The sequence below is a fragment of the Chaetodon trifascialis genome, chromosome 11 (assembly GCF_039877785.1).
Source record: "Chaetodon trifascialis isolate fChaTrf1 chromosome 11, fChaTrf1.hap1, whole genome shotgun sequence".
In the NCBI taxonomy this organism is placed as follows: domain Eukaryota; kingdom Metazoa; phylum Chordata; class Actinopteri; order Chaetodontiformes; family Chaetodontidae; genus Chaetodon; species Chaetodon trifascialis.
Window position 1 is genome coordinate 9,832,770 of NC_092066.1, and position 26,986 is coordinate 9,859,755.

General features: G+C 41.4%; 2 protein-coding genes across 2 annotated transcripts; both read right to left on the reverse strand.

Annotated features, from left to right (window-relative positions):
- Nucleotides 1-500: 500 nt before the first annotated feature.
- LOC139338783 (aquaporin-1-like) lies at nt 501-2,005 on the reverse strand. The gene is made up of 4 exons (XM_070974046.1): nt 1,643-2,005; nt 1,008-1,166; nt 751-831; nt 501-677 (listed from the first exon to the last, which is right to left on the reverse strand). The coding sequence occupies exons 1-4, from the start codon at nt 2,003-2,005 to the stop codon at nt 501-503; spliced, it is 780 nt and encodes a 259-aa protein (XP_070830147.1).
- A 5,711-nt stretch (nt 2,006-7,716) lies between these two features.
- LOC139339181 (aquaporin FA-CHIP-like) lies at nt 7,717-10,155 on the reverse strand. The gene is made up of 4 exons (XM_070974677.1): nt 9,722-10,155; nt 8,873-9,034; nt 8,606-8,686; nt 7,717-8,286 (listed from the first exon to the last, which is right to left on the reverse strand). Exons 1-4 carry the CDS (start codon nt 10,082-10,084, stop codon nt 8,107-8,109), a joined length of 786 nt encoding a protein of 261 aa, XP_070830778.1. The 5' UTR covers nt 10,085-10,155; the 3' UTR covers nt 7,717-8,106.
- Between the last annotated feature and the right edge of the window lie 16,831 nt (nt 10,156-26,986).

Genomic DNA, 26,986 nt, shown 5'->3' on the forward strand with positions numbered 1-26,986 from the left:
TTAGCAGAATTATTGGATTGTGACTCATTTACGGCTGCAAAGTGCTCGAGCCCCACTGACAACCCAATAGCCAGCAGTGCAGAACCTTTTACATCACTGTCACTGATCAGTCACTGCTGTCACACACAAAACCAGCTGAAGGGTAGCAAAGCAGTCGGCGACAAAGCCTTGTCCTGCAGTCTCCTTGTCCAGCTGCGAAAGACTAACTAGATAAATGCAAAAAGTTACTTTTCTGAATAACTGTCCTGTCAAATGAAAGTTAAAAAAGACAATAAGGCTTGCAGGATGTAGTAAACACTCAAATGTGTTTACTGATCTGGCAGCTCATCTTACTCAGTATCTGTAGTGAAGAGCTTTGTCTGCAGAGGGGAGCAGAAAAAGACAGAACAGGAAAAAAAGACTTCAGGTCACACATTTGAGCATCAGAGAGGAGAAATTCCTTATGTTGAAAAAGTATTTTTATTGGACACAAATAAGCAGCATGCCGTAGTAATTTCCACTCAGACCACTTCTTTTGAATTATCTTTAACATCCTCCAGCAGAGGCTCATGAACTGCTGAGCCACAGCAGAACAGGACCCGTGTTTGCTGGCTGAAGGGCTCATCTCTGAATGCCAGCAGGTAATTGTACAGAAGAGCTGCCACCACACCGGCAGTCATTGGTCCCGCCCAGTACACCTGGAAAATAAATAAATAAATAACAATAATAATCGATAGATAAATATCTGATTTTCAACTCTACTATACCAACCCAATGATCAGCAAAAGACTCTTGTATAATCGCAGGCCCAAAGGATCGAGCTGGGTTGATTCCGCATCCTGTGTAGCTGATCTGTAAACCATATCAGAGGAAAACACCATTTGCCTCTCTGGCTGTACATCAGCACATTACTTGCAAGCCTGATTTACAGCCTGTTCAACCTATGCCAATCCATTGTATCAGGCTATAGCAAGCTGGAGAAACCATCTAACGAATTAATGAGAAGGGAAATGTTTTGATATACTCACTCCAGCGAGGTGTCCCAGCCCAACAGACAAGCCGATCGCCAGAGGTGCAAATCCACCGACGTCACGTCTTTTGTCGGTGACTGCGAGCACACAAAGGACCAGCTGGAGTGTGAGCAGGAATTCAACGCCGAAACCTTGACGTGGGCTGATTCCATTTAGCTGCAATAGAGGAGAAAACAGTTTGCACTCAGCCTCTTTAGTTCTGTTAATTATAATTAATGGTGTAGCTTTTGCATTACGAAAAAGACCTTAAAAACATGAAATCAAACTAAGCATGTTGCTAAAAATCCAAGAATTGAGCACGCTTGAAGTATTTTGCTCATTCAGTCCTTAAATTACTGCACAAACTTTCATCCTGTAAACACTGCCTGATGACAGAAGGCCTTCCTTTGTTGCAGGATAGTTACAAACCCAATAAAATTTCACATCTACACAACTTCTTATCAGCAACACTCAGCAAATGTGGAAGTCTTCCAGATTGCAGCACAAAAATTTAGACAATGAGTGTCTGGCTTTCAGCAAACTAGATCAGGCTGGAGACAATTCCCCAAATGCCACTCAACCCGAGAAGTACATGTCATTCATTAAGGGGAGCATTGCACAGGAGAATTAGAAGCACATGGATTCCTCCTTACCTTGTTAACACCAAGTGAATCTGTGGTTTCTGGCCTAATACCATACACAATGGCACTGCCAGCAACTGCTCCCAAAATCTGTGCTATCATGTAAAAAAAGGCTCTGAGGAAGCTCATCTGGCAGCTGGCCAGGAGGCCCAGGGTGATGGCAGGATTCAGGTGGGCCCCGCTAACGTGGCCTATACACTGAGCTAGCGAGGCAACGGCCAAGCCAAAGGCAAACGCCACTTTTATCTCCTGGTCGGGGTAAGAATTATTTTTGTCCCCTATTGCGGCTGACAGGCCGACGAAGACAAAGATGATCATTCCCAGGAACTCAGCCAGAACTGCCCTCCAAAATGCCCACATTTTGATTTCCGACATAGCTGCTCAGAGAATGTCAGTTTCATGCTAACAAACAGGTTTTGGGCAGTATTTGAGTGTTGCACCACAGTCTGTGGCACAGGCACAGATTTGGTTCCACCCGCAGCCCAACTGAAAACATCATGAGTTCACCAGCATTCATCAAGTGTGTGGCTTAAAAAAAAAAAAGTCAGGCCTAATTAGAAACAGCTGAGAGATATGTGTTTGAACCAGTGAAAATGACCTCCACGTCTCCTGCTCCGTTCAGTACTTTTCCAGTTTAACAGAAGGCGGTAGTGCCTTTACTTTTGCTCACAGCTCATTGAAGACTTGCACCGAACTTATTTTGTGTAACATGAGGTGTTCACTGAACAATAGAGAAAACCTGTTCAGATGGACAATATGTCCAATGATCTGAATGCTGTATTGGAATAAAAAGGATTTTTAGTGCATTACATTACAAAAAGCACATGTAGCAATCAGCAGCTTGCATGCAGACTATCGTAAATTAGCATTCTTTATTTTTGCAACATAAAATTAAAAATAGACTATCCTTCCAAATGATCCAGGAATTTAAAGAATGCAATGCATCTTAATATTAAGCAACAAGTTTTCAATATTTTGGCTTTATTCCAGTCACAGGAGCTATTAAATGCGTGAAGGACGCTCACGGCCCTGTTTCTTTTTACATGTCTTTGTAAGTGGTATCCTTATCGTTCAATCTGCTTATTCTATTCTGAGCATGTGTCATGCAGGGCCGGCTGCATTGTAGTTAACATCAGTCATGTGCCGCTGTGAAGGAAATGGGACCTTTTGAATTCACGACCAGGAAACCAGCCTCCCATTCTGCTTTTCTGTGAAAGGACTGACAGGTTAAAAGGTCACCCTGCTTCTTGTCTTCTGTCAGTAGAAAATCAAAGCTTCACCTTTGACTTGTTCAACAATACTTTACCCAAAAAGAGAAAGGCATCCTCATTTTTCCTTATCAGAGCAATGTAGCTCCACTTCAACATTTTTTTTTCTTCCAAATATTTCTTGAATTTGTTATTTCAGTTCATTTCTCTGAGTTGTCAAATCAAACAGTTGTTTCTGTCTTCTGTGTGAGATTTGTTTTCAGGCATTGAAAAGCACACAACAGATCTGTTGCAGTTTTGACTCTATAACATTTGCAGACAAGATACTTGAGATGAGAGATGAAAACACAACTGGGAGGGTGTGGGATTTGTCACTGGATGGAAGAGGAGTATAACAATGAGCAGCACATCAATCATAAAGTGACTCCATTCCTAAAAACTTGCGATATAAATAAAACAGAATGTGACAATTCACTGCTCTTTTCTGACATATGTTCAACTGAAAACAGTGCAGAGACAATATATTTCATGTTTGACCTCATCAGCTTCATTGATTTTTGTAAATATCTACTTATTCTGTATGTGATGCAGCAACATGTTTCAAACAAGTTGGGACAGTAGCAGCTAAAGACTGGGAAAGATGTGGAATGCTCCAAAAACACCTGTTTGGATCATTCCACAGGTAAACAGGTTCATTGGTAACAGGTGATAGCATCATGATTGGGTATGAAAGGGGCATCCTGGAAGGGCTCAGTCGTTCACAAGCGAGGATGGAGCGAGGTTCACCACTTTGTGAACACACACACCAATCTGTTGTCAGTAAACACAGTTTGTTTGCAAATGCAATGCAAACAGTTAACACCCATTCCAAATGACTGAAGTTGGCAAATTAATTAAATAAATAATTAATAAATTAAAGGCAATCGATTCAAGTAAACTAGCAAATTATATTGTATTATATTATATTGTTGAATCATGACAGTGTGAGCAAATGCACAGTCCTACAATATATAAAAAAAATGCACTTTTCATTTGTGCTTTTGGCCAGTTTGTCAATGACATGACTTCAGATGTCTTTTTATCGAATGTTTTTAGGAGTTCATTTCTAATAGTGAACTCGGCTGAAGATAGTGCTGAAACTTAAACTGTTTAAAATATATCAAATAAAAAAACAGATAAATGCCATTAACAGCTCCTGAAACAGCTGTAGTATGAATTTATCAAGGGGAGACAACTTCTTTCTGACCAGCCGACTGCTCAGACAGAAGGATGGCTTTCAACTGACCAACTTTTCCCTGTTTTTAGAGCCCGCCACAACCTGTTTTAATCCTGTGCCAGTGGGACCACCTCATCACGTGTGCCCTCCACTCACCCGTGATGTTCTCTCCCCTGGCTTTCAGATGTAAATAAGACACAAATGTGACTCATCCCCCAAATCTGGTCCTCCAGAGGCAGAAAAAACATCAAAATGCTCGTGTTCTGAGAAAACCCCAAGAGGATTTATTACTGTGGTCTGTCATGAGAGCTGAATCTCAACCTGACTCAGAGATGAAAGAATTCAACCATGCAGAAATGAAAGCAAGTCAAGTATATAATCAATATGTAATCTGGTCTGTTAGGCAGAGTAAAATGATACTGATGACCTCAAAAGGGTTTCCCTCCCAGTTGTGTAAAATCAGTGAAAACATAAAATCATGTATAGACACATAAAGACAACGTTTAAAAAAGCATTGAAGTCTAAATGGTGACGGAGGAGCTTCTGTTGTTCAGTGAGTCCAGATTGGAGTCCAGGTCCAAAGCTTGAGGTGAAATCCCCGTCTGTCCATCCAGTCTGCTGTGAAAAAAACTACTGAGCCTCGGTGGTTTTCCTTAAATAAACCCCTCAATCAGATCTTTTGTCTCCGTTACATATCTGCCTTCACATTTTTCCTGGAAACCTTTCATCGTCTGTCACCTCCCTCAGTGTCATCATCTGTTATATATAGTACTTATACAAATTTTGATATTAATATACCACCTTAAACATCAGAGAGGAGGCACTGGAGCAAACCATTACACCATTCAACCATCTGTCTATTCATAGAAAATGTTGCTTCCTGTATTTTCAGAGGTGATCTCACTCTGCATTGGCACACATAACTAAAAACCAATCAATAAAGCCATTTGAACGTTCGGGCACTTCTTTTCCTCCTATCGAATCAAACTCCTTGTCTCTAATAATGATCCTCCACTGATTCACACTTTGGAACTTCCTATACTGTGCCGCCCTTTTGTATCTGGGAGCAAGCAGTCACTCCAGCCCAGCCTTATTCTTACCAGGAAGAAGGAGGATTTGGTTTAGAAATGCATGGACTTGACTTCATCCTGCTTGATGATGTAGACCACAGTTTGGTTGTCAATCTGTGTTGAGAGATTTTGAGCACTGCTCAAGTACGTTCAAGTGACGAGTCTTTGTTCGGACCACATTTCACACGTGCTTGTTAGAGGACATTCAGACTGAAAAAAACAGCCCTGTGGCTGATCGGAGGGGGCAGGCAGCTTTGGGTACAGGCAGACTTTCTGGTTGAAATCCAGTCCAGTTTGATTAACAGAAACATGAGTTTGAATGCTTATCAGATAGCAAAACACGTTATACTCCCCTCAGGGTCTGACAACTCTGGAAAGTTATCATGCGGGCAACTATTTTATCTTTCTCTCCGATGTTTGCAAGATAAATGGTAGAAATACAGCATTCATGCTAAAAATTCATCCAACAGGAATGCATGCTGAATGAAGTGCATGAAGTCATGTTTTAGTCCTGCAAAAGCTGAGCCAGGTTCAGCTCTTTTTTTAAGCGCTGTCCACATTGGCTGCATTTCTTTCATGCATGCGACCAGTAACTCACCTGAACTGACTCCAATAGCTATGGCAGAAATACCAAAAGGTGTTGTAAGGTGCTTATTTGCCAGCTGCCTCCGGCCTTTTTGCTCTGAACCTACGTCCAAAACCTTTATTCAGTCAAGATATGTTTGTGTCTTTTCCATGGGTCATTCATGTTCCTGTACAGAGGAGCACATTAGCAGCCTAAGCACAACTCCAAAAAACCACAATAAGGCCTATCGTCTCACTCTTTAGCTCTAGCAATCCAAGCAAAAATGAACCTTAATCCTGAACCCAGCCCATACCGTGCATGCTGTGCAGATGCCCCTGACGCTTTGAAATCCTCCACTGTGCAGTGATTCTTTGAAATGGAAGCTTAACGTGAGCCTACTCTGCCAGAAGGTGAGCAAAAAGCTGCAGGGTCAAAGTTAAAAAGCTATTCTGTCTTCCTCAGTCCTTCCCCATTGGCAAACGGCCATAAGATGACCAACTGATCTATGGGGGGGGGGGGGGGGGGGGGGGAATACTAGAGAAAAGGTGAGTCAGTAAAATTCCCAGTATGTGCTGCTTCTTGGCTGCTGGGGAGAAAACTCTCACTAAGCTGGCAACCTGCCATTGGATGCTTCACCTGCTGAAAACATCAGTGAGAGAGAAGCTATTCATCAATCAGCAAGAACAGCTGCACAGTACAATGAAAACACAAGAAGATGGAAGCGTAGCTGAGAACCCGACATTCCTCTCAAGCCAAGGATTCATACTGTTGTGGTGTCACAGGGTTGGTGATGCTTTTGCTCTCCTCTCAGCTTAAATTGCCACCAGTTTAAACATTCATTCAGATATAAGGAGGTTTATTCACAAATGTTACAGAAGAGCTTGACCTAATAATGCAAACTAACTGATTATACTTGAAAATGTAGGCCTGTTTTCATATATACATTGATTTAATCAACCTTTGACATCAGCTAACACCTCAGACTTAGCGCTTGTCTAATCTTTGCGTTGTGTATTTAAAGACCTATCAGTCAGATTGGGTCTGATAGCAGGTTCCGATCCTTTTGACCTTTTGTTTACACTTGAATTATGCCATTATATCTAACTTTTGCCTTCAGGTCACCTGTTCTTGGTTTTCTTGATCAGCATGTAGCTTCCGTAGCATCCATCATGTATGAGACTTCACTGATCACAGCTTTGCTTATTATTTTGTTGAATTGTTATGTCACAGAGAACTGTTGACTGATAAATAATACATAACTAATAGGAAATAATACATTTGATGATTTGGCTCAAATCCTCAGGAATGCAGACCTTTCAACAGTTATTTCAGATAAATCCAAGACTAGATTACCAACTGGACGAACCTCCAAAAACCCCAGGTTCACTGCATGTAAATGTGTTTTGATAATTTGATCACATGCAAATTTATTAGGAAATTTGCACTTAACAGCACTGAAGACCAACAAATGAGGGTTCTGCATCATTCTGCAAAGTTGTCTTCATCATGCCAAAATCCAGGTTGGATGCCTGAAGTGCTTTAGTTTAAATTGTGCTTACATGGTGCTTTTTCAGAAATAAAGTTGTGCTCAATCAAATTTCACACAGTAACCTGGGGTCATGTATTGCTTGCTGCGTGTGCTGTTTTTTGAAAGGAACTTGGAGTCAACTTAAACCATGCGCAGAGGACTGCAGATGAGAAAAGGCCCAACGGCAAAGTTTTGCCCCTGGGCCCCCTAAAAGAGCAGTCTGGCCACAGATTAATCTGTATATTTATAACAGGAAATATTCTGGAAAATGCAGTAAGTATCTAAATTTCAATGTACTGTACTCTCGTTTCATTTCACAATGCAACAGGATATTTTCTCTTCTGTCAAGCTAATATTTATCAGATATGTGAGTATCGATACTCTTTTGTGCTCTCAGACGCACGATTTGAAAGATTTGCATGCCTAATTGTTTAGTGCTGAGTGCACAGATACCAAACATTTATTTATATTTGGTAAGAAGAAAGCTCGTAGAGTAACAGCTGTTAACAACAAGTGTTTTATTTACTTAAAAAAGTGAGAGACATATTAAGAGTGTACACACAATACATTATCCATCAGAAATAAAAAGTGATACAGGCACATGAAGTATACAAAAAATGGCTCATCATAGAATACTGATATGGGACAAAAATTTCAACAAACTGCTCTGCCAAGATGCTCACAACCTCCACTTGTATGCTGCAGTTTTGATAAAATGCGTGTGTGTGGGGTCAAACACAGGAGTGAATTAGAAGGAGACACTAACTGACCCGTTGCCACAACCCTCATTGGTATTTCACAATAGCTCCAAAACACTCACACCCTACAAGTATTTATTTATTTTACAAGATTATAGACAATGAAACTAAGTGGTTGTGACTGTGTGGGACTATTTTGACGTCATCTCCACAGTCGTGGTGTCATTTCCTCCGTTCACGTCGTAGTCGCCCACTGAGCCGCTGACCAGGACCTTCATGCGCTTGGGGAAGTCATCAGTTTTGGGGTACAGCAAGAAATCATACATGAGAGCCGCTGCTACGCCACCACACATTGGCCCCACCCAGAACACCTGAAATGGATAACTCTAATCAATCTCCAGATTGGCATTAGTTGACACCTGCCGTGTGTAAACCATCATTATCACAGAAAGAAATAGCAAAAAGATTCCAGTCGAGATCAAAAGGTTCGCTTTTGTCAATATCTCAGCCGGGCTAACTGTTAAACAAAGGGATGCTATGACTGATTAACTTGTGAAGGAGGATTCACGGGCGATGGAGTCGTCTGTCTGCTGCGGAGTTATTGAATTATTTAGGCTTGACATGTAACATGCATGCAGAAAAATGTCAGGCATGCATAAAAGAGCTTGTGTACTTCCCTCCATGACTTACCCAGTGGTCTGTGAACTGGTTCAGGATCAAAGCTGGACCAAAGGAGCGAGCAGGATTGATGCTGCAGCCTGTGTAGCTGATCTGTGATCAGCAACAAAGACAGAACATATGAGAGGTTATCATCAGCCGCATGGTCTGCTGGTATTATAGAATCTACCAGAGGATTGGAGCTAAAACCATAAAAATGTTTACAGTGCTCACATGTGCTATGCCTAATCCCAGATAAACATGACACTGCTTTGGGGATGGTTGTGAAGTACAACTTACCGCTGCCAAGTGTCCCAGGCAGACTGAGAGGCCAATGGCCAAGGGTGCTGAGCCGGTGACATCACGTCTCCTTTTATCAGTGACTGCAATGACACACAGCACAAGCTGGAAGGTTGCCAGCAGCTCTATGCCCACGCCTTGGCTGGCTGTGACACCGTTGAGCTGCGAGAGTCAGGGGGAATCCAAAAACAACAACAGCTTGTCAGTCTGCGTCAGTTAGACGAACAGTTTCCCATCACGACCACTTCCTGGTTAGCATCGCCCTCGAAGTCTTACAGCAATTTGGCAGGGACTCCAGAGTGCCACACTGCTTATTCATTTTTCATTTTGTGGAAAACCTGATCATTGTTATTCAGTGTAATTCAGCTGTGTGTAAGACTGGCAAGTTTGCCCACAATGAGCAGATGCCTCGACACTCACAAGATTTTTGTTAAGAAAACAGCTGATGTCACACATTATAGATAAAGAAAAGTGCATTTTAGCATTTAGAGAGGCAAAACCTCAAATTCACCAGCTGAACAGCTGAGGAGAAATGTCAAAGAGTTGACTCTGCATATTTTTATTTGCAGATTCTTTCAGCTGTTGCAGTGCAGTGTGCTTTAAATCACGTGTCATCACTATTTAATAATAAGCAATGACAGAATGTCCAAAGAACAACACAAACAGTGCAAACTGAAGCACCTACATCTTAACAAAAGTCACTGGGAGGTCAGCTTTAGACTGCAGAGGCACTTCACATACTGTTGCATCACATACTTTAGTAGTGTGGCATGTTTTTGAGCTCCCAGTTTTAAATCACATATAATCAAATGTTCTGTCAACGACAGTAATATGAAATGTTTCACTTACAGAGTTGACCCCCAGTACAGTAATGGTACTTGGACGTGCTCCATACAAAATGCCACTGGCCAGAGCTGAACCCAACATCTGAGCCACAATGTACATGACCGCCTTCAACAAGCTGATCTGGCAGCTGGCAAGCATCCCAAGGGTCACTGCAGGATTCAGGTGGGCTCCGCTGATGTGGCCTAAACTCTGGGCCAGCGTGGCGATGGCCAGTCCGAAGGCCAGTGACACCTTCACCTCCTGGTCTGGGTCGGTGTTGTTCGTGTTCCCAATAGCCGCGGAGATGCTGAGGAAAATGAAAAGGGTCATGCCAACCAGTTCGGCCAGAACGGCCCTCCAGAAGTCCTTGCTCTTGAACTCTCTCATGGTGGTGGCAGTGTGGCTGTCGGGCTGTGGGTTTGAGCTCTGTAAAGTGTGTGTACTCACAAACAGCGACAGGCTGCATATATAAGGCCTGGGCTGATAATGGTCAGTGGGCGGGCTTTAAAAAAACTGAAAGAGAGGGCCACGCTGAATTAATGAGAAATCCAAAAGACTGGTCTCTTACTTCCCTCCCTCTGCTCCCTCACCCTCCCTCCTCCTCTGCCTGTCCTCCAGCCCCCCTCCCAGTACCTCCCTGTACACCACTTTGTGGTCTTTGGACTTTTGTGAGTAAGAGAACTGGGTCCTGAAATAGCTGTATCCAAAGGTACGTTTTCCACTCACACAAGCATTTACAGTTTTACTGCAGAGCTTCTGATTGTGAGTTTTCAGAAAATATTTCCGCTTCAAATAAGCATTTTATGTTTCATTCATCCTATTTACGTTTGTGCTTCAGCTGCAAAAACACAACAAGAAGAAGAAAAATTACAACTTTGCTCAATCGTGCTTGTGCGCCTGTGGACTTAATCACACCGTGGATGACTGACAGCACATAAGGGAGAGCCAGAGAGAAGCCAGACAACTCTCAAATTGTCTTTTCGGGTCTCACCCCTCCTTCCACAGATAAGGTTTTCAAGCTTTTACAAGACCACCCAAATGACATCTGAAATGCCAGCTCCTCGGCACACTTTGAGACCAAGAAAGGGAACAAAAAACAAAGCTGAAAGAAAAAAAAAAAAAAAACATCAAGAATTTATTGTCAGTGTTGAAAACAGATAAAAACAGCCCTTAAACTGGATGAAACTGGAATCTGTAAGTTTCAAAAAAAGAAAGACAATTAAAAGAGACTTTTTTTGAGCAACCTCAATGAGCAAATGAAAGTATGTAGCAACTCATTAACTGGAAAGGTTTGCAAAATAATTATTCGATGCTTTGTTGAGCAAAAGGTTGGAGCAGAGTAAAACATCAACTTTGAGAAACGAGCTGCCTGTTGCACCTGGACCCCAACTCAGAGGGCTGTGACAGCAAACAGCAGCCAGGCCACTGAAAAATATGTCATGGTATTTACTTTCCGTGGGAGTTTGGATGTCGCCGTGTGCTCTGGTTCTCCGGTTAACAAATTTATTTTGTTTTTAATTTCTGAAGATATCAAGTGTCTGATTCAATTCAAATTAGACAAATTTAGCTGTGTTGCCAAAACACATCATTTCCCACACTCACTATGAAGCTGACTCTCGTAGGATTGACGGAATGCACGTACATGTAGCTATGACTAATTCTGCCATTGCAACACAGGAATTCTTATTAACTCCTTTTGAGCACCATCAAAGATAGATGAGGGAAAGTGTTCTGTCCTTAAACAAATTTATGACTGTTTAATTATTAACTATGCCAGTTTGTACTTTCACATGCTTGATGGGCTCGTATTTGGCACGTTGCTGGCAGTGACAGTGGACAGGATATCTTGCAGTGCCATAAAACTTGCTCTGAAACCATAATGTCGAATGCTTGGAGGACTACATCACTTTGCTCAGCGCTGTGTCATCACATGGAATAAAATGTGTGTCAATCTGTTGGTTGGTGCTGACAATGCGTCTGGACTCTTTTATCTCAATTTCCAGTTAATTGAATCAGCTGACTGCTCGCAAGTGCTATCATTCCTTTAAAATATGGTAGAGAGTACTTTAACTGAAGTATGTTTCTTAAGTACAGTTTTGACCTCCATATTTCATTTAGATTTTCTGCTAGTTTATATTTTCACTGCTCTACAATTCAGTGGCAAATATTGTACTTTTTACTCCACTAGAATTATTTGATTACTTTAAAGTCACTAGTTCCATTAACACTATAAAATATGAACCAACAAACAAATATGTGTGTGTGTTTACATTTACTAGCTGCAATATTAAAGTGATACTTATTAATGCATCAGTAATCATAACCCAGTTACATAACAAACATTTATCTGAAATAGGCCGAAATAGGCCCTGCATGAAGAGAACTTTTAATTTGATATATTTTCATGCTGAAATACTTTTGTGCTTTTACTTAAGTAATATTTTAAATGCATTTATGTTTTCAAATCTATTTATTAAGAGCAAAAGCGCAATGGGTTGTACGTGCAAAAGTATCTGTTTTGACTTTAATATTAGACCCCATTAAATCTTTGACCGGGACACACCTATAGTGCAGCTTTTTTTCTTTTTTTTATGTTCCTGCACTGTGCTTTTCTGGCCAGGAACAGGATGTAGATAAGCAACATTTGTCAGCAATGAATTATGAAATGTCCTCTTTAGTCCTACACAAAATACAGTTTGGTTTGAATATATGGAGATAAACTACAGCACACTCAGCTATTAGCAGCCATACAGAAGTCTCTGGTTTTCATGAAAGATGTATTTTCTCCACCTCACATTTCAGTATACAATAACACGATAACATCACAAGTATTGAGTAACAATATGGTAGATTTCCCTCGAGAATGAGCTGAGTATAATGAAGCAGATTGCACTATTAGTACTGCTCTGTAGTTTGTCAGGCTGCACTCTGAGATGGTATCAATGCAATGTTCGAAAAGTTAGCTAACATGTTTATATCTCTGCAGTGCTAACAGTAGCATGGTAATGCTAGCATTAAGCCAAAAGCACAGCTGAGCCCGATGGACAGCAGCTGAAGCTAACAATGCACAGGCCGTTGATGAAGAGTACAATACACGATCATTACACGAGATTCCTGTGAAAACTGTTTAAGCTATTAATCTCACTAAACTGCGTGCACAGTTACAGAGTTTACCTGATCTGTCCGATAATTGAGTACGTGTCCGGAGGAATGCGTTGCCGCCAACAGGAAGCATTTTATTAGCACAACAAAATAGGAAAGTGGAAAATGCTACTTTATTTTTGGCACTCATGACTTTAATTGTCCTCCACAGTTAGCCAAGACATTATGCAAAATGTAAACAAAACAAAATAAAAAAACCCAACAATTTTGCCTCCATATTATGGTCTGCGCTTACTGGAGCATGTCCAGGATCAAGAGAGTGTGAGAAATCAGATTAAGTGTAGAAATTCCACATGATTTGAATGCTTGATCATGGCTACCCTGAATTTGACCTTAATTTAACAACTCAGTTAAGCTATTAGCATGAAAATAATTACTAGTACTGCTTGATCTAGTAACTAACCATGAGTGAGGAATGATGCGTTGAGGATTGATGTCCTCTGTTCGTTGCAGCAACAAACTGGAGGCATGAATGTTTATTTTAAGACTAAATCCTGATCTGAGGAGACTGATGTGAAACATTTATCAGGCCAGTTCGCAACCTACTGTAGATTTGTTCTGGGTACATTTTGTTCCAGGTGTGCTCTTGCATACCTGATGCAATTGAGTGCGACACATTTTCATAACTACTTCATGGTGTGCAAGAGTTGCACTGGAGCACAAAGTTCCAGGACAGGTGTGGCCTCAGGTTGAGAAAAAGTGCTCTAATGGCAACAGTGAATAAATTGTGTGTATGAGAGGTGAAGGTTTGGAAAGTTTCATTGCCAGAGGTGTGCAGTGCTCACAGCGCAGTCAAAATGAGATGGGGTTCAGAGCCATACAGTACACTGTCAAGCCTGGCAGCACTTACAGTCATTCAAACCAGCTCCTCTTACCTTTAAGAGCAGGGTTGTGCCAGGGTGAACTGACAGCTCTGCAGCACAGAAACGGCCTTTCAAGTAATGACTGACAAACATTTAGAGGAACAGATGGCAGATAAAAGAACAATAAATGATTTATAAATCGCCATTGGTCACATCTCGTTAGTTACATCTGATAAACCTTTTATGTGCATGCCCTCCATTATTACAATTTGTAATAGGAAACTGGAAAGATAGATTTGCAGAGTGAGCCATCAGGGACATGTTGCTGAAGCAACCAAAGTCATGATCAGTGTCAGAGAACGAGCATCAGATTTCAGATGGCAAATGTCAAAAATACATCAAGGGTGATCTTACGTAATGCAGTGTGTAATGTGTAACTCACAGTTATGCACACTGTAATATTTCTGGGGGCAAAATTGGGCAGTTTTGTCATTTACTTGATTAACCAATTTAATTTCCAATCAAACCTGTGGTAACTAAGATTGTCTCTCTGGAATAATTGAAATGTGCGCACATTGAGATAATCCAGAAGCCCCCAAAGTGCAACAGACACACACACACACACACACACACACACACACACACACACACACACACACACCATATTCCCTGTGAGGAAGGCACTTAACTGTTCTGTTCTCAAATTAAGTTTACGTGCATCAATATTCAGAGGAGGTGTGATAACGCCTTTTAAAATGCTTAATAAGCTGAGTTCTAGCCCCGCATTCATTATGTTCAACACTATTCTGATATTTAAATAGATTTTAACCTCAATCACCTCAATCTGAAGTCAACCGCAACCAAAAGAATGATGAAAAAAAGGAATAAAAAAAACACAGGAATATAAAGAACATAATAAACACAGTCAGTCACATCAACATCATGAGCTTTGTCATTTTTAAGCCTATTGTCTTGCTTGGAACACTTTCCAAAACGTTTTCATAAGTGTGTGCAGAAATCTTTCACAGCTGACACCATGACACATATCTGTGCGTCTTATCAGGCTTTCAGACCACTCCTGCCTCACCTCTGCTGATGTCTTCTCCAAAACACACCTCTGCTGGAGGGACGTCGCATTAGGCTGAATTTGCGAGGCGCTCGGACCACGAGTGCAGGAATGCGGAGAATGCTTGAAAACACACAAAGTATTAACACGGTGAGATGCTCCGCGTGAGTGATTTATGTCAGAGGTGAAATAAATGTTATGAAAAACTTTCAGATTTCCCACTAATGGAGGTGATGGCTGTAACGACAGCAGAAAGTAGATGTCAGGGGGAGGTCAAGGTCATGGTGAGCTTGATTATCACACGGGGTTGTTTGGTATTTAGGTTAAAAGGTGACACGTACCATAAACAGAGGTTGAAACTATTACGCCATAATAATCCGGATTGCACATACAGCCATAAATAATTATACAAACAGCAATAAAAGTCTGTAGATTGATCTAAAAAGTAGTAAAGGACTCCAATGTGAAGCCTTTTCTGATTTGTGGGGAAATCATACATTCATTTTCAGAAAAGCACTCACGTGGAACAGTTTTCTTGTTCAAAATGAAAATGGTTGCACAGAGATTGTACCATTTTCCAGAATTTTGCTGTTTGCCTCAATACAGCAAAAGAGAGAGATATTGACATATATGTCATTATTCTTGCACTAAAAGAAAGTGAAAACTTATGAAAAAGTCTTCAAGAAAATGTGCAAAATATGTTCAAACACTATCAAAAAGACAGAAGAGTTTCCTTCTGTGTTGCGACTGAAAGTCAGTACATTATGGATAAACTGTGGTTTGGGAGATGCCATTCAAGTTGACGAGATCTGCCTCAAGCCATATTAGTGGTTGTTACTGTCAGACCGCAATGAATAACAAAACAAATTCAGTAAAAGCTTGACAGGAAAGAGTCATCACTTTTTGGCCCACTTCATCAGTTTCAGGTGTCAGTCTGCCTTCCCTGCTGCTCTGTTTCTCCCAATTCAAAGTGATGCAACGCGCTGAGAAACTAAAGATAAAATCAAAACATGCACAAGTTCCAAGTGTTTGTCGGCAATACTGTGAGCTGGTGGCTGAACAAACAGAGTGAAGGGTTGAAGGTTGAGGAGTATGGGCAACACAGAAATCCAGTGACCCGAAAAACAGCCTGTGACAGTTAGGAGCTCATTTTACTAATTGCTCAAACTTATCTAATTACAGTTTGGTCACAAGGTATTCTGTGTCCAAAGGAAACGTTCTACACTGAAAGAAACAAATACGCAACATTTGCATCGTTTCTTGGATCATTTCCTCTGAAAAAAAAAAAAAAAAAACAAGAAAAAGAAAAAGAAAAGATTAAACTGTTTGTTGAGGCGACAATAGAAACAAAAAAGAGAAAGCACTTGGTGGAAAAGGTTGATAAATTTGTTCCTGAAGAGATGTTTTGATTGCTGGGATAAAGAGAAGCCATTCTTCACACTGACAAGGAGAGGAATTTAGCTACAAGCGTGTGAAACCGGACGCGGACAAAAGACAAAATGACTGATTAAATAATTTGCCAGAGCTCAGATTTCATGTGTTTGACCGTGATGTGGCCCAGAAAACACCCAAACACACACTCCTGCAAACGCTCTGAAATCATCACCGGTGAACTGCTTCCTTCAAAGGCTTCTGTTCTGTTGACAAATCACAATCATGAGACTGCTGCTGCTTAGCGAGTTCGGGTCAGTGCGCTGGTGAGCCGCTGCCAGACCAGACTATCAGTTATATAACTAAAATGAACCATCTCAAAATAAAGAGGACTGCCCCTAAATTAGCTTCTTCTCCCGTTATTCTCATTGCTGGAGTTTTAAATATCACAATCATCAGAAAGGATAAACTCCTTCAGGTTCTCCATCATGTTGCATTCAAGGGCTATTTTTTACTTTGTTTACTTTGTGATTGATCAGTTTTTCTCTACAGCACCAAAAACGGCGAAACAGCCTCACGTCCAGATATTGTTCGAAAAGACAGGTGAATTATAACATCCCTGAAGCTTCCTGCTGTGTCTGCGTCATTTTTATTTGTTTATGAAATATCCAAGGTGTAATGTTTGGCGTGGCTGCTCAGAATAGGAAGCATTAGCAGGTCTAATGTCGCTTTAATGGTTTTTGGCTTATCTGACTTCCACAGTGGGAACACAATTAGCGAGTTATAAGATGAAACTGTTTATTTTTGCAGCAGCCATCATAGGATATCCTCTTATTCTGCATGTGTCTGGTCTCAGGGGAACAGTAGTAGGCTTGTGTGCCCCTCCACAACATTGATCAGTGATTTTGGCAGGACGGCAGCATGCGAGTTCCTTTAGGCCAACTGTGCAGATCTGATACCATCCCAGTTTGGGGTAACAGCTGTGTGAATAAATAAACTTATTATAACTCAAATACCCCGGTTGTATTCCTCTACTTTTATCTCTGGAACGGAAACACGTCAACCTCTTCAGTGAATGACTTTGCTAACACCTGCAGATTGTTTTACAATAGTTGCAGCAGCATCAAGGCGGTCTTATCTGTGCCAGGTTCATATAACTTTAAACATTAACTGATTGGTGTTTGAAGGAATTTTCTACTCGCTGGGTGAAATGCAGCCCTCTCAACTGCGGTGAATTGTCAAGATTTATCTCAGTTGTAAGCAGCTCTTTTTGTGCGGTTACAAGTTGCTTTCAGATTGGCTTCATCGCAACAGCCTCTGCAATTTGGTCCAGGGCTGACGCTTACATATGTCCGTCTCCGAAGAGATTTATATTTCCACTCTGTGCGTTCTCTTGAGAATGGCAGACTCACAACTGCAAAGGGGGTCTTTTATTAGGCGGATCAGTTCCCCTCAATTGTTGCATGTAGCTCCTGGCTCTTTGCCTATTTATTACCATTGTAAAGCTGCTTGCCTGTATCCCCCACCTCTACAAAACCTATACAAAAACATTTCTGAAAGGCTTAGCGAGGGGTCCGCGATGCCATGACAACAGGCCCGACATTATAGACTTCTTCCCGCTTCAGAGACCATATCATGTTTTACGCATCTCTGTGGCGAGATCACCAAGGAGACCTTTCTGACTAACCACATTAGGATTTCGGCACAGAGGAACAGCCCAGCGGCTCACGGCTGAACACTGATGGCTGCGAGCAGGAAAACTGTGAAACTGATCACTAGATTTGTAATAGCACAAAACTGACTTTGAACACCAAATTAATTGATCAACTGATGTTACAAATGTAAGAAGAATAATGATGTCCCGTATACTTCACAATAGCTGTGTCTCGATAACCACACCCCTCCTGAAACATGAGCCTTTATTAAGGCTTTATGGCTGCCTGCTGTCCTGGATGCTTTAGGATAACATTAACTTCTCTGGCATGACAACAGGTTGATAAAATAATAAAATTTTGTGTGCTAACCGATAAGGATGGACTTCGTACTGTCAGTAAGCTCATCTCTGGCTTTAATCCAACACAGATAATGACACATTATTAACCCTGAACTCCCACATGAGGCCAGTTTCACTTGATGTGTTTATATTTTTTTACATACTTATTGGGTAACAGCTGGAACACAAAGTGCTCTGGGAGAGACAAGATTGTTTTCATTGATTTATATGGTTCTGAATATCTTTCTGCAGTCCAAGGATCACACTCAAATACTCGCTTCATGAGCACAAGTATATCTAATTTAAATCGGTATTAATCAATTGTTCTGCGACTTGGCAGTAAAACAAGCTGTAAACATAATGCCGACAACTATGGAAGTGATCTACACAACCAGGTAAGAACCCATCAGACCAAATATTTCAGTCAGACGCTGTGTTAAAGGGAAGTAGTAAAACACTTCTGAAAGGCTTAGCGAGGGGTCTGTGATGCCATGATGGTAACCATATGCCTCGATTGGTGGGAGCTGAAGAGAACCACAGTTGATAATTGTCTTTACCATTACATAAAGTCATGTGATGTGATCACATGACCATTGTTAATATGAAAATACGCTTTGTCTCTCCCAACTCGTCATATACGAACTCTTGGTCAGGACCCCTTGGCGTCACTTTTTAAGATACTGGATAATCCTTTAATGTCACTTTTCAGCATGTAGGGTAGCATTTGACGAACTGAGAGTGAGAATGGGTTGGAAAAAAGTATATAATGAACATATATTATTATTCCTCCTAAAACAAACAATATTTCATAAGTGAAACTGCTTCAATGGCAGATGAACCCTGCTCTATCTGCTGGTGGTTTGCTTGCAGTGAAATAGTGGTATTAAGGTGATCTTTCTATTCCAAACAGAGCAGCACTTAAAGTTATTTATGACAGACTGACAAACTCCTTAAACCGACTGAAAGATGGTGCCTTGGCCAAAACGTGGTTGGGAGGCAAAATGTAATGATATATACTCTGTGTGTGTGTGTGTGTGTGTGTGTGTGTGTGTGTGTGTGTGTGTGTGTGTGTGTGTGTGTGGTGTGTGTGTGTGCATGAACCATGTATTCCTTATGTTGTGGTAACTCTCCAGGAAATGAATGTAAGTCTATGCAATGTCCCCATAAATTATGTATACACTGTGTGTGTGTGTGTGTGTGTGTGTGTGTGTGTGTGTGTGTATACATATATATAAATTTGCGTAAAGGCCTCCTTCTGATCAAAATGGGATTCTCCACAAACCATGCACAGTAAATCTTAGTATCTCAGCAGTAATGTACAGTATAATATACTCACAACATAAATTCATTCAAATGATATCACCATTTGTAAAGCGCCTGTGATAAGAAACTGCAGTATTCAGTGGTACCACAGTCTTGGCAGTTTACTATTCAGGCAGAGCTAATCAGATCATTTTTTAGACATCAGGTAGAATTTTACAGGCATACCTGAGATAAAAAGATATCCTGCAACAGTTTAATATCCAGGCTGGGTACTCCCCAATAAGAGCTAAATGGAAATAGACTCTGCAGAACTAATCTGGGAAAAACACAAAAAGCATTTAATCAAAATGTGCACAAATTTAATGCTCATCTAAGCTCTCTTGGCTCTAAAAAAATAATTAGATTTCTTTGAAATTAGCTTTTATCTTATGAATGTTATTTCATATCTAACAGTGTATTAAACATCAGTATACACTTAATCTCTGTTGGCAAGGTTGTTTGACCGATGCATTTAGACTTGAAGCCTCAATCTAAGCTTGGAGTGATAAGTGATGGTATAATCTGTCTTTTTGTTTGTCCCCAGCCACATGAAGAGCTTTGTGTCAGCAACAGAACAATGCTCTCTGGAAGTGTGAGGGACGCTACATGAGGGTGGATGCTCGATGTCACGGGAGGTCGAGCCTCTGGGCTCTGTGGTGGAGACTCCCTTCTTACAAAAAGAGAGAGGATTGGCCGGATGTCAGAAATTCCTTTTAGGAAGAAGTCAGTCATCTGTGCTGTGTGAAGCAATGAAAATGAAATATGATTACACACATTATACTTTGCGTGCGCATTTCATCTCAATTTAGAGACAACAACAGGTTTATAAGAATGGAGTTGCAATATATCCGTATGATCACAACTGATGAGCTCCTGCAGTACAGAGTGTGTGGATGCACAAGAGCGTAGGTGTGGGTGTGTATATGTCTGTGCACAGCCATCTGTTTTCATACTGAGAAGGGAAACAATGAAACTAAATTAGAATGTGTCCTAAGAGACAATCCACTGGGTTCCAGAAATTAAGACAACAAAACTGACTTCCTTATCATATAGCAACCCTCATTATACCACACATGCCAATGGGCGTGACATTGGCATAGTATACAGCTCTGTCTTTCCAAAAGGAAGAAGGAACACAAATGACTTGACACACAGTCTCCCTGTACACACTGCAGACCAAGATTTCGTGGGAGAGGAATCGGAGGACAATTGCTGCATATATGGTCAGCGGTAATTTAGGATGTGTCCTCAAATATTTTTAATTTCACAGAGAGTGTCTGAAGCTCAATCTGGAGTCCCACCCAACACAAAGGGTCCATAAATTTCCTCTGCTTGTGGTCCCGAAAGTTGAAAACAAAATGTTTTCATGTAGCAGTTAGTGTGGAACGCAACTTCAGTCAATAACTGCAACACAATAAACAGACATGAAAAACATGAAAGCTGTTATTTCTTCACATTATGTTGATAATTCGTGCAACATTTTAAACTAAAATCCTTACATATTGCACCTTTGAGTTATAAGATCTACAAACTTTGTCTTATTTAAGGATATTCTCCATGATGCTGCATCCATGCCAGAGATACAGGATGCTTTTTCTGATGCACAATGGAGCATACACAGTAGTGATTATTGTCATGGTGTCATATTCACAGTATTCACATATTCAACATGATTGGCTCCATACCGGTGGTATTGATTCACACTTTATCTGCATCAGTTGTTTGTGAAAGTGAAAGTGCAGCCAAGTCATTATGGGCTGCATGATCTGTCCAGGGCACTCAACTGTGCCCACAAGATCGTCTGGCTTCCTTTTTATCTCTTCTTGTGGGTAGTGTCTTCATGATCCAATCAGTGGCAGTTAGAAATAGAAAAGATGACAACAGGGAACCCTATTTGACTTCTGATACACAAACTTTTTGCCACATGACCGAATGCCATTCCTCAGAGTTCCTAAAAGGCCTACTGTCTGTTCTGCAGTGCCTAATTATAGTCCACAATATTGTCTGTTGTCAGTGTCTTTTATCCCTCCAACAAAATCCTGTGATTTACCTTTCCTTGGACTGACAACAGTGTGATACCTCTGTAGATCTTGCAAAGGCTGTGGTCACCTTTCACCAATATCCTGATAAGGTATCTTGTCTTCTATCTTGTCTTCTTGTCTTCTGATGGTGTCTATTCTTTCTCTCCTATCTTTAGATAGCCACAGTAAGGTGAACACAGACCGATAACTGTAGAGCTGTTGTACTCTGGACATGAGTCTGACAATGTCTTGCACTCACAGGGGATAGGACTTATGTTGATAGTAGGTGCAGTCCCTAAGAGGCCCTTTGGTGGGGTGACAAGGTCAAGAATAATGGCTATTGCTTTTGAAACTCCTTTTATGCTCCACCGAATGACCCGAGTGTGGAAACAAAAGACATCTTCTACAGTGCAGTCAAGAATCCTTGGACAAGCTCAGTGATAGGCATGGACATATAGAGAACCAGAATCCAGAGGAGATTCAAAGAGATCATTGGGTAGCATTAGTTTGTTAAAAGGAATAAGGAGAACAGGGACAGATATACGTATTTGGGCACTGAACATTCTGATCACCAGAGGATGCATTTTTGTTCACAGCCAGTCAGGTTTCCTGGATCAGTCCCAAGAGAGACCCCGTTGAGTACTTCTGCATGTCCAATAAGTTTCAACATCACTACATAATGTGCAGGTAAAGAAAGGGGTGGAAGCTAAAAGAGTCCATTGTGTACCAAATGCAAGGATATGAACATTCCAACGAGGTAACACAAAAGGCAGAAGTTAAATATATGGCTCCTGCAAGACCAGGAGATCCATACAGATTACAGGTTGGCACTCAGCCTCATGTTCCGACCACATCAGGAGCTATATGACGAGGAGAACCACCTTGATGCCCTCTGACAGGATGTAAAGTGGGTTTCACCTATCAACGAGTACTGGGTACAAGGAAACAACAACAGAAGGAATGGCTATCAGCAGAGAGGACGCAGAAAATCCCGACGTGACAAAAGAAAGAGGAAGCAGTGAACAAACAGCCATGCAAGACCAGTGACAGCGTCAGGACATTTGCAGTATTATGCAAGACAACTGGGAGAAAACACGGGGGCGAAAGACACGTCACTGAGTTTGGTCGCAGAAGCAGAGGAGGCCACAGTACAGCATGACCAGAGTGACTGCCATAAACAATTGTAGACAATTCGGCAGATGGATAGAATATGAATTACAACAAATGCAGTGTTATATTTTTTTCAGTGTTATATTTATGGCAGGTGACTTGTTGGTTCCCTGAATAACACGATTCGAGGTCTTAGAAGATTTTTCTTTGTATTGCCTTTGTATTGGTTTTAGTGTTTTTGGTGGGATGTGAATGTACATCAAATGTACCAATGTCTACACCTAAGTGAAGTTTTATAACTAAGTTCAGGAACAAAGACCACGCCCCAAATACATCCAACTTCCACACGAGTACTTGAGCTCACCTGATTCATTCATTTCCCCTCCAACTCTGTCTTCGCATCCCCCCCCCCACCCAAAGCCCCTTTTTCTCTCTTTCTCCCTTGTCTCTCGCTTGAACACAGGAACCACTGGGGGCTTTTACTGAAATCCGAGAACATCCGAAGAGGTGGCTCCCCAACCCTGAGCCTCAACTCCCCCAGTTCCATCTTGTCTCTACGTCGGCAGCTCACATTGGTCCTTCATCACATTCCATCCATCCATCCACGGCCCGGATCTCTCCCTTCATCCTCTCATTCCTCACCCTCCTTCCCCTACTCCGTCATCCCTCTACCATCATCCCTCCATCCCTCACTCCTTCATCCCTCGACCCTCATTCCTTCATCCCTTCATCCCTTCATCCCTTCATCCCTTCATCCCTTCATCCCTTCATCCCTCCTTCCCTCACCCTAATCTATTATCGTTCATCAGCTATGCTCTCCTCCATCCACAATAGGCATTACACCATTATAAATCTGTATTATCTGCATGATCTTTGCTAGTGAAATGATATTCCAAAGTTCCAAAATCTTTTAAGTATTGAAACTCTGATCCCCTGTATGAGAATGAAGGTGGTAAAATGTTCATAGTTTTCTTCCTCATGGAGATTTGATGCAGCCTGGATTCACTCTAGGTACAAAGGATTCCAATACTAGCAAGGTATCATGGTGGAACAAAGCACCCACGCACGAAATATTCATTTATTCCGACAAGCTTCGGGTCAGGGACATACTTCAAGTATCCATTGCTAGAAGTCACTCCCTATTATGGCAGCTGTCGCTCAGGAGGTAGAACCGGTCATCCATTAATCCCAGGCTCGGTGGTTCAGTCTTCCTGTCAAACTGTCTTGGTGTGAATGAGAGGCAACATTGTCCATTAGGGTAGAGAAGGATTATAAAAATGCAGTCCATTTACCATGTTATTACACGCTCCAGTGCCTCAAATAAGACTTTATCTCGTGGGCAGGAGAATTTGTCTATATTGGACAAAAGGACCTCTACACATCCAGAAAAAGTCTCAAGCTGCTCCTGCAGGATAACCCAACTTTCTGCTGACAATCTGAATGTTTTGAAGCGGACGACAGCTCTTCACTTTCATCTTTCAAGCCACCAGGGGGTGAGTGTTTCATACTCATTGCGCTTTAAGTATTGCATGCTGAGATTCATAGTTGGTTGGTTTTTTTTGCAGATTGACCTTCTCTGTCAGTCAGGAAAGCACCTTTACTGTACAGTATAGCTTTAAAGACCTTTCAGATAAATCAATTTTTCTCTGACATTAAACGAAACCATGCAGTCATTCTTATTTTTGAATTAGTCTTTTACATCATTACCAAGCATTTACTGTTTTTATTGCTGAACTGATTGTCAGTTTTCTCATTTCTCTCATAATTGCAACATGCATTATCTCTGCTTTTATTGACACAGTACACAGGGGCCCCACGAATATAAATGAGCAACTTAATGCTTTCTGGGACTGAAGAGGAAGTTGGTCAATTAATTGCCAAGGCAGCATTAAGACTCTCTTACCGTTGTTGGTCTGACAATGCGAGGAATTGGGATGCATAATCTGACATGTGATCTTTGTGGCAGCAACAGATCAGATAGTACAATAGAAAGTTACGTCAGAGGTTTATCTGATGATCACTGTCTCTTTTTCCTGTGAGGGGAAGACGGGGGTTGTTGCCAGTGCATGCAAACTAAACATTAACACTGGAAGCGGAAGGTGCTGCTTAATTGTGGGATGTGCATTTCTCTCTCTCTCTCTCTCTCTCTCTCTCTCTCTCCCTCTCTCTCTCTCTCTCTCTCTCTCTCTCTCTCTCTCTCTCTCTCTCTCTCTCTCTCTCCCTCTCTCTCTCTCTCTCTCTCTCTCTCTCTCTCTCTCTCATACACATACAAAAGAAAGGTACTCTTCAGGTTCCATCATGTATTACAGTACTTTGTATCATCCAAGATCTTTAATTTAATAAGATTGAAGATTCTGGAAAAAAAAAGGGAAAAAGTTGGGAAAGGCCCTCAGTTAGCCTCATCCAAGACAAATACATTGAACAGACAAAAGAAATCTGGAGAAAGGATGAACTGGATGGAGACGGTCCAAAATGTTAGCCAGGATGCAGATTAAACTTAGCGAGTGAGTGTTGATATTTGATCGGGGCTGTGGTTTCCCCTTCGGACTCACTGCTGTGACAGTGTATCAGTCACTATTAAAACATGTTCAGTGACGATGATGATTGATATATGACGAGTACTGACTGTGAAAAAACACTGAGGCTGACCACAGGTTGATCTTTGTGGCTGCTACTTTCTACCTTTAATTTGTAAAGCACCTGATTAAAAAAAAAGGACCGTATACTTCTGTGCATTATAACCATAAACTGTATGAATGAAATTACAGGAGTCATTATATGCAAAAGTCCCACACTCCAACTTTAGAGTCTGTATCCTTAATAATGTTGAAGCTAAATGCAATAAATTCAGCCTTTGTCTGCATGACTCCACTCATTTCTACTTACCTACACAGACAATTTTACCCGCTGGGAAATGAGAAAGCATCCCTCTTTCCCTTCCTGTGTCCACCTGCAAGTCAAAGAAATCCTGCCTCTGTGAGAGTCATTGGTGATGGACGTCAAGGTCTTTGATGTGGTCAAAATCAGTGGCTGGAACAATGTGGAGGAACGCTGGGCCACCAGTGTGTTGGACAGTGTCCCATGTTGTCTGCCGGTTTTTTGGTAATGATCAATGAGCATTCTGAGTGGAAGCTCTTGGGTGAGGAAGAGAGTCGTATTAGGGATTCAGGTTCCTCTGAATGGCCTTTGATCAGAGGAACTGTCCTCGAACCACACAGGGAAAGTGGCTGCAGCATTGGTGTTAACAGGCTTCTGACGTGCTCAAGTGGCTTTAAACGAGGCACCACATGCCTGCTAGTTCCTGGCCTGATGTAAGCCCAAACAAAATTTCTCTAAAGGGAATAATAAAAAATCACCATAAGCCATTAAGTACAGTGACTCACACGTGTCGCGCCTAACCCCACTTAACAGCGATTAAAATCCGACGGAAGTAGCTTATTTATCCAGGATACGCATGTGCAACAAACAATAAGCAGTACAGAATTTTTTGAGAAAATTCTATTAATAAAGAAACAGTTTAGATTTTGGATGTGTTATCACTTTAGATTGATAATCAACAATCTCCGAGGACGGATGTGCTCACTGCTTTAATTAAAAATCTGAAATATATTAACCAACGTGTCTCTAAACAAAAGTTATGACAGGCTGAACATTCCTCACGGCTCAGTGTGTGAGCTTATTTTTTCATTCTTTTAACTCTTACGCAACCTTGCCGCTTACCAAAGTTTTTATTGCTTAAAAACAGACAATTACAGTATGTACTCCGTGCACTCCTCCCAAAGCCACGGACAGACAGTTATATCACATTGCAAGCATTTCCTAGATGCCTGAGTGTCAGCGCTAAATCTTACATACAAAGCATTGTGTGCGCAGCGGTGGAAACCAGCGAGGGCAGATAATCAGTGGGAGGTCGACTGAAAACTGTAATGGGAGTTCATGGGTGGCAACGGGGCAGGTGTTGGCTCAAAAGGCACAGGATCTTCTCACACAGAGCAGGTCCCGACGGTGCCAAAAGGGCTCTCCTGTCTCCTATTCTGTAGTAGCCACTGCCTTATCAAGGGAAGGAAATAATCTGGGAGCTGCTTCCCTGCATTGTATGTTATTGTTCCCCCTTGTGAGAGGAGGCTGCGTTAGTCAGCATGAGGAAGATAATGCTTAGCGGTGGCTCAAGGTAAGTTTGTTTGTGCTTTCGAGGAATATCAGTAGTTTTGACTCATAGGAGACAAACACAGGAACCTGAGAGATTATAAAATAGCTGACATGGCAGTAAAAGCTTATCTAACAACTAATAATAAAAGAAGTAACTGAATACACAAGATAACACACTCTACTCGAATAGGAAAATGCATGGATGAGAAGTTCACACAAATCCTCACACGCACTCATCAAAACAAAGTTGGTGCTCCTAAGAATCCCATGGTGAGTTTGTATCCGCCAACTTTAAGCGACTGTCCCTCCACC